A 7,774-nucleotide genomic window follows, 5' to 3' on the forward strand; every position below is an offset into this window, starting at 1 on the left:
GCGAGCAAATAGCCCATTTCCGAGTTGCCTTAAGCCTCTCTATCAAAGCGAGGCCTGATGCACAACCATTCGTATGAAAATGAGTTTAATTTACATGTGAATGAAATCTCATTTTCATATGAAAGGATGGGCACCAGACTCGGTTTAAAAAGGGGGCCAAAGGCAATTCGGAAATGGCCTGTTTACGCTTGACACTATGCATCGCAGTGATGCGCAACGCACGATCGCCCCTTAAGTCGTCGACATTTTTGAAAATTGTAACAAATGATCCGAAATAATGACCTTGTCGAAAATTGTACGCCTTTTGTAAGTCAAATTGCGGAATCGAAACTTGTTCACGCGGCTCTCGTCGTAGACCAACTATTATTGTATTACTCAGAATTGATCAAGTCTATTGAAGTATGGAGACATAGACCCTAATTTAGGGGAACAAGCTTTACTGTAGTGCTGAGCGTAACTCTTTCGCAACGAAATTGTTCGAAGTTCGGTTTTGGATTTTCTCGCGGATTTTGCTGCGTTATATTCCTCGTTCAGTCGCTTTTGTTGTAGATTTACGAGTATGTTCATTTAAATCTTTCGCGTCAAACTCTACATAGCTGATTTAACCGTGGCATTCTGTGGATTTTTGTAGTTTCCAGGATGACATTATCAATAAATAAAGACAGGTATTAACAATAAACACAGGTATTTAACAATAAGTAATTAAAGCAAGAGAAGATCGAGGTAAAAGAGTTAATCCCCCGTATAGGCCTTATACTCAAGGGAACCCCTCTTAGCCTATTTTTAGACATGGTACCTAGCTCTTCCGCGGATGTTTAAGATGTTTACCAAAACTTGATTATTTTGACTTTCTTTGCTTTCATATTCATTGAGCGTTTTGACTTTGTTCGCCTACATTTTCATTAATTCAAAGAGGCGATTTTTTTTCATTGACATTTTTAGAAACCAGATGAAGCGTTCTCGCTTAACTGTCACTCAACTGATTGTGGCGTCTTTTTAACCAGCAGAGAAGATCCTATGTTTCCCTTCATTGAGCATTGTGAGACCTTTGTAGTCAATCACAAATAAAACATGTGTTAGCGCCCATGTTGTTTCCAATAGGTTATAATAGAATTGGTTCACACTTTTAGCTGTGCATATGTCGAGTTATGGGTGCACTTGGGAAATTTGGAGAGTACTCAAGAAGCTAGAGTTTATTCTCGACTGCACCTTGAGTAACTCTTACGCTTCCGCGTAAATGTACAACGTAGAATGTCTGTTACAGCTATTGCTACAGCATTATTGAATCTTGGACATGCTCAAAGTGACATTGGGGATGTGGAGGATGCAGTGAAGAATCTTACCAAGGCGATGGAAATTTATGTTGCACTCCACGGTAAAAATCATCGAATTGTTGCTGCCAACCTTAACTACTTGGGGTATGCATATCAGCAAATGGGAATGGTAGAAAAGGGAAAGAAACAGCTGGAAAGGGCAGTAGAGATTATGGAACAGTATTCGCCATTGCATCCAGGTAATAAGCATTGGTGTTAAATAGAGTGCTCAGCTAGTTAGTAATATAAGCTGTAAGTTACAAAGATAAGTGATAGCAAGTCACCGGTTGCCAGACCGCATCTTTTCATTTGCACATTTTCATCTCTTATATGGCTTATAGAAAGACAAAGAATCGTCGTGATATTTAGACGTTTGTGGCCTATATTATAGAATGTCCTACTCTGCGAATTCCTTAAAAATTCTCTCATTTACATTACAGTATAATCCAACAAGTATGTGAAGCAATTTCGGGGAATTTTGTTGGTTCTGCGCGAAATTGGCTCACATCCATGTTAGATTACATTGTAATGCAAATAAGTAAAGCTAACAGTGACAAGGTCCATTCAGGTCGCTTGCAGCTTCTTAGAACTAGTGGGCATCTTCAACTCCACTATTTTCCTTTGACCATCACCACTTTGATATCATCAACCACTGGGCGTAGATAACCCGAAATCGATGGTCTTGAAATTAAGGTATCCTCCTCGACTTCAACAGCTGTTTGAACTGATTTATTTGTTGGCTGTCGCTTTTTTTATTGATTTATAGAGAGAGCTAATTCACTGAAGAGGCTCAGCAAGGCATGCTTGATCCTCGGGGACACCGTCAAAAGTGCCGATTTAGCCTTCAGCGCATTGCAAGGCTACAAGGACACTTATGAAAACACCATGGAACACAGAGAGGTAACTAACTATCAAACTTGTCAGACGTTGATAAGAGAAGCGAAGGACAAACTAATTGAAAGTTTACAATGAAACACACCATGTTATTGTGAAAAACACTCGCCTAAAGTTTGGGTTAATTATGTTCGGGAGCATTTACCACTTTTATGGCAACTTTTTTCGTCTCGTTGACAGCGACTCGACCTTAGTATATCCAGAGTCTTTGCGCTTGTTGTGTTGTCTTCACAATACTTATGATTCGATAGCTCAAAGACTATCACTCTTTACATTAGTTTCTCTACAACGATGGTGAACACCTACTGACATAACAGGTTACAATAGCAACAGTTTAACACAGTGAGAAGATCAGAGACAACTTGTACAAAACACTCCGCCTATTTTGTTCTTCATAGCTATCCCTACTTACTAACTGCAGATAGTACTGGGCCTCATCAGTGCCGTACTGATATTAGGGTAGAGGTTGGGCTAGATGGCCACTTACATAACCACACACTTGTGGTATCATCTATACCATACTGAGAGAGGTGAAACTAGCGAACTACCGAGCTTCGCACAGAAGCTATTACTAGCTATTTTCAAAAAGGTAGTTTTTATATGTTTTTTTTTATTTACACTGCATATATTACATTACATTTACATATTTATAGTACATTACTTATACTACAATTTGCAACAGAGCACTAACATCTACTTATAATTTGCTACATTACTAGTTTACTATTATGACTTACAAAATGGTATTTTCCATTACCTACTTTCGCCATATTACTTACTTACAAACATCACTTACTATATACGACATTACCTACTTATAATACGTTACATAACCTTTCTCACTTACAATCTGTTATATTACGTTCATACATCATCACCTACTTGCAATACGTTACGTTACATTACTCACGTACAATACACTATATTGCTTCCTTACAAGCATCACTTGCAAGCTCACCGTATTGGTCACAGCACGATACACAAAACTGGAATTATTTAAGCGTTGCAAATTGAAAGTGTGACTACGTACTGCGTGGATTAATTCATGAAACTAGACCACTTCTTTAAAAAGGTATTATGTTTTTTTGTTTCACAAGGACTATATAACGTTCAATTTCAATTTTGTCATTTACAAGATTTCTATAACCTGCAAACTGAAATTGAATTCTATTTAATGCTCTGCAATAAAGAAAGTACTTACCGATCAGAATAAGGTGGTTTTAGGGTTGAACAAGAAGACCAATTATTAAGGATCATTGAGAGCGCCGTAAATAATTCATTCTTGGAAAAGCTTAGGGTCTCTTTAGTAAAAAACTGATACCATTCAATAGAATCCGACCAGAAAGAACCAGCATAGGGACAAGATATACGAATAAATGACCGACTGTTTGGTCAAGGTTTGTGCAACCTTTTTCATTTTGTAAAGAAAATTGTGAATAATCTTGTATTGGAATTTTGAAAGTGTAATTTCTTAAGTCAGGAGAAAGGGTTAAGAATATATTTCCTGTCGTTCGTGGATACCAAATCCACGTTGTGTAATTATCTTCTCACCCGTTGGAGGAGAGAAGTTCTGATGAGCAATTAAAGATCCGTAAATTGTTTTGAACTTAAGTTTATGAACTGCGAGTAAATTGTCTGTGGCGGCTTCCTGTTCCTGTTTTTAGGTATTTTTTCTGGACACTGGATATTGCCGAAAGGAGACTGATACCGTAATAAATTGCATTTAACGTTACATTTTGCAAGACTCGTTAAAAGACAGAAATCGAGTGTTACTCTCTTCGAGAAGACTGAAAAGTTTATAGATACCGCCTTGATGCCAGCTTCGGAAATACGCGTAGGTATTGCTAATTTATAAGAATCGATTATCCTAAACGATTTGGTCTTGTACGTCTTTCTTTGTTGTAATTATATTGTAACAGAAGTGTTCCGCCGACACCAGATAGAAAGCGCAGTTAAGACGCCTCGCCCACGGGGGGTACTCCCTTATATGGGCTATATAGGTATGTGCGGCCCCAAAGGGTATGGTTTTTCAGCCGTTTCGGTCATAAATAGGATACCAATTTTAGCTGATTTTGGCCATTTTGGTCATAAATAGGGTATGGTTTTTGCACTCTAGCCTTGATATGGGTATGTTTTTAAGACGAAGCTACTTTTTCATCATTATCGAAAAGAAAATCAACAAAAGCCCTTCACAAATTATGTTTACGGCAATTTAACATCGGTCTGAACTAGGGAACTAATTTTAACGCATGTCTGAAACAGGGTTTTGATTTTAGGGTCAGGTCATTAATAGGGTTTCGAATTTTTGGTTAGGTCAGGGAATATCGCAGATTTTGGTCATAAATAGGGTAAGGCTTTTGAGAGGCGGGCCGCACACCCCCACCCAATTTTTCCGGGAGTACCCCCCCCCCCGGGGCCTCACCCAACATATTTTTAATGCTTTGTCAAATAACGTGAAATCGATCATGTTCAGCCCTCCTTTTTCTTTACTTTCAATCAAGGTAGATTTTTTTAGCCTTTGGATTTTTGTACTTCAGTCCATGCATAATCAAAAATTAGCTTATTAACTTCAGTGGCGAACGTGTCTGGTGTGTTCAGCACACTACAAACGAAAGTTAGCTTTGAAATTGCAGTTGTCTTTATCGTATTGATCCTACCGTATATGAATATATCTCGTGACGACCAAATGTTTAGTATTCTTCTTAGGAGGTGGAGTCGATCAAAAAAGTTATTTTTGGCTGCGAGTTGTTCGTCATACGAAAATCCTAATCACATAAATTCTGATTTAGATTGATTTATTCGTAATCCAGAATAATTTTCGAACTGCCGGGGCAAGTAAATTAAAAAGGTTAGTTAGTGACTAAACGTCTCTAAGAAAAACAGTGGTATCATCAGCATACTGCGTCAGTTTTACTGTGTTTCTGTCATCTGCTCGATGCCTTTTATTCAATTGTGCTCCTGATGGTACCACAATTTCTATCCCAATAGTAAACAGGATACCAGAGGGAGGACAGCCTTGCTTGACTCCCCTTCCCAAATTAAACTGCTTAGTGGTAAAGCCGTCGTTTAGGTTGCAACTTCGGATGTCGCTATATATTGCTTCCATCCACTGCCGTACTTGCGGACAAAAGTTGAAAGTTCCTGGGCGGGAATTTCTAAAGATAACTCCATTCAATGGAATCAAAAGCTTTTTCGAAATCTAGGAAAACGGCTAAGCCAAAGATGATTTGCGTCTTCGTGAATGACATATCTGTAATAGTTCTGATACTTTCGCCGATCAAGATGAGACTTCTGAGGAAACCTAAACCAGTTACCCTGTTTTGTTTTTCCTTTTCGTTTAACGATTACGTCTGGTTCTAATTTGGTCCTTTTGTCTGTTGCAGGTGCGAAAATGTACCGTGAGGGTTGCATACGCGTGCTCTAAGATAGGTCTTTTTGATGTGGCAAAAGAATATCTCAGGGAAGTAGAACTTTGCTTCCCCAAAGAAAAAGTAACACATCCCGAGTTTGCTGCATTTCTTCGAAAGAAAACTGAAATTACTCTTGACAGTTTCGAGGTCAGTTGGCCTTTAGATGATCAGAACGTTCAAAAGATATTGTCGAAAGCAGACACGGATCTTGTCAGAGCAGAAGAAACCTTGTCCAATTCCCTTGGTCGTAATCATCGCCAATTCGCCGTGACAAAGAAGGAGATAGCGCGCCTGAAAATTCTGATGGGTTTTAACGAGATTGCCCTTAAGGAAATTCGTTCAGCTCTGAAAGTGCTGATTCCTAATGTTTCTCACCACTTGAAGGCGGACTTTTCGCTGATAAGAAGTGATGCTGAAAAGAAACTTGGACTGAATATGGCTCAAGAGCTGTCCTTAAAGGAAGCCGAAACTATTTATCGACAAACTTTTGGTGATAATCATCCGATGGTTGTGTTTACTCTACAGAAACTGTGTACTTCATATTTAGATTTAGAGAACCCCCCAAAAGCCTATGAATATTTTAAAGCTAGTGAAAAAGCTTGTGAAGTACTTAAAACGAATCTTAGGGAGCAGCTTGATAGCTGTCAGAGCAATTTCCTCAAGAACTACAATATTAATACACATCCTATTGTAAAGCGTCAGCGGTTACTAGCCAAGAGAATCACGCGTAATCAAGGTGCATGGTGAATCAGTAGGAACTTTCGCAAGAGCGTAACTAGGGGGGGTGCTCCTGGGGTGCCCGTGATCCCCCTTTTGTAAGCCTTTTTTGGGCAGACAACCTGCAACAGGTGGCGAAAACACAATGACAATCTGGTGAGTACCCTCACTTTGACACAGTGTGACCCCCCTTTGAAAAATCCTGTTTACGCTCCTGTTTCGCACAAAGTAACCTACACCGACGACTAATTACAAAATGTTGTAAAAAGCTATGTTGTAATGCTTGTCACATAAAAGTAAAACAATAGCAATATACAGACAGTAACAAAGAACCTTTAGTTATAAAAGTGTTACTCTGCAGGGCTGTTTAATCTGAGCATGTACTCTGTTGTACAGATAACCTTTTTGCTAGTTTTTTTTAGTCCGTACTCGTAGTGAATAGAAATACCACTCCAAGAAATCTGGAGGTATCCCAGATAAGTCTTCTCCTTTTTTCTCCAATTTATGGAGTACGATTAAGAAATATTGCTACATTTCAATTCCCAAGAAGACTATTGGGGGAAAATTGAGTGTTGTACGACTTACGAATCGTAAAATTGTTCAACAAACTAGTGATCGGGAGTAAACAGCTCGAAAACAGCTGCAAGTTTCAAACTACACGATTTGATCCACGTGTTATCTTGCTAAAACGTATGTTAGAGCCGCACAACCGTAGTTTTCTATCTTTAATCGGATTTGACATTACGCGAACTTTATATGAAGCACTAGATAAGAAACTTTGTAACTCGGTTGTAAGCACGTGGTTTTTGTCGTGTAGAGTTTTGGCTTTTTAAAGACTGGCTGTATTATGGTCAAAAAGCTACAAATATTGTTGAGCTGAACCTCTCCTAAATATGAACGCTCATCAACTATAATCTCATACAAATCAAGAGCGTAGTCCCTAATTATTAAATATGAAACGATAAAATCCTCTTGGCCATAGGTTTTGCAACATTGATCACACTTGTTATCCTCAAGGCAGAATTTTACCTTTCCAAGTGTTTTCAGTAATAAAGTGTCAACAACTTTACTTTTTTAATCAAATAAGGTTGTGCGTATGGATATATCCTTCATTTTCAAGACAGATTATAAATGAAAGCCCAGCTACCTTGATGATATCACTATCGCAGATAGGCTCCAGGGGAAGATTTAAACACCGTGACAAAACACTGTGGCAAACCATTTTCACAGGGGTTTTCTCCGAGAGCTTCTTGAGTCCCAGCCGCTTGCGTAACGTTTTTTCGGTGACTACTTAAGGTTACCGTAAACCTTCGCGGGTGTCCTTAGCGAAAAAAATATTACCGCGTTGTCTTAAAGACAACCACTACAAATTATATATCAATGCAAAGGTTATAAAATGCTCTATTCGATAAAAGTTGTTTTGCCTCAATTTTTTTTAAT

General features: G+C 38.6%; 1 protein-coding gene across 1 annotated transcript in view; it reads left to right on the forward strand.

The window, feature by feature from the left end:
* The window catches only part of LOC110063208 (uncharacterized), a 50,822-nt gene extending 43,402 nt beyond the window's left edge, over positions 1-7,420 (forward strand). The window contains exons 10-12 of the mRNA XM_089272641.1: positions 1,265-1,513; positions 2,080-2,213; positions 5,591-7,420. Coding sequence (XP_089128767.1) covers positions 1,265-1,513; positions 2,080-2,213; positions 5,591-6,364 — 1,157 coding nt within the window. The 3' untranslated portion in view covers positions 6,365-7,420. The remainder of the gene's footprint in view (positions 1-1,264; positions 1,514-2,079; positions 2,214-5,590) is intronic.
* Positions 7,421-7,774: the final 354 nt, after the last annotated feature.

This window comes from Orbicella faveolata, unplaced genomic scaffold, assembly GCF_042242905.1.
Source record: "Orbicella faveolata isolate gen_17 unplaced genomic scaffold, um_ofav_v1 contig_35, whole genome shotgun sequence".
NCBI lineage: Eukaryota > Metazoa > Cnidaria > Anthozoa > Scleractinia > Merulinidae > Orbicella > Orbicella faveolata.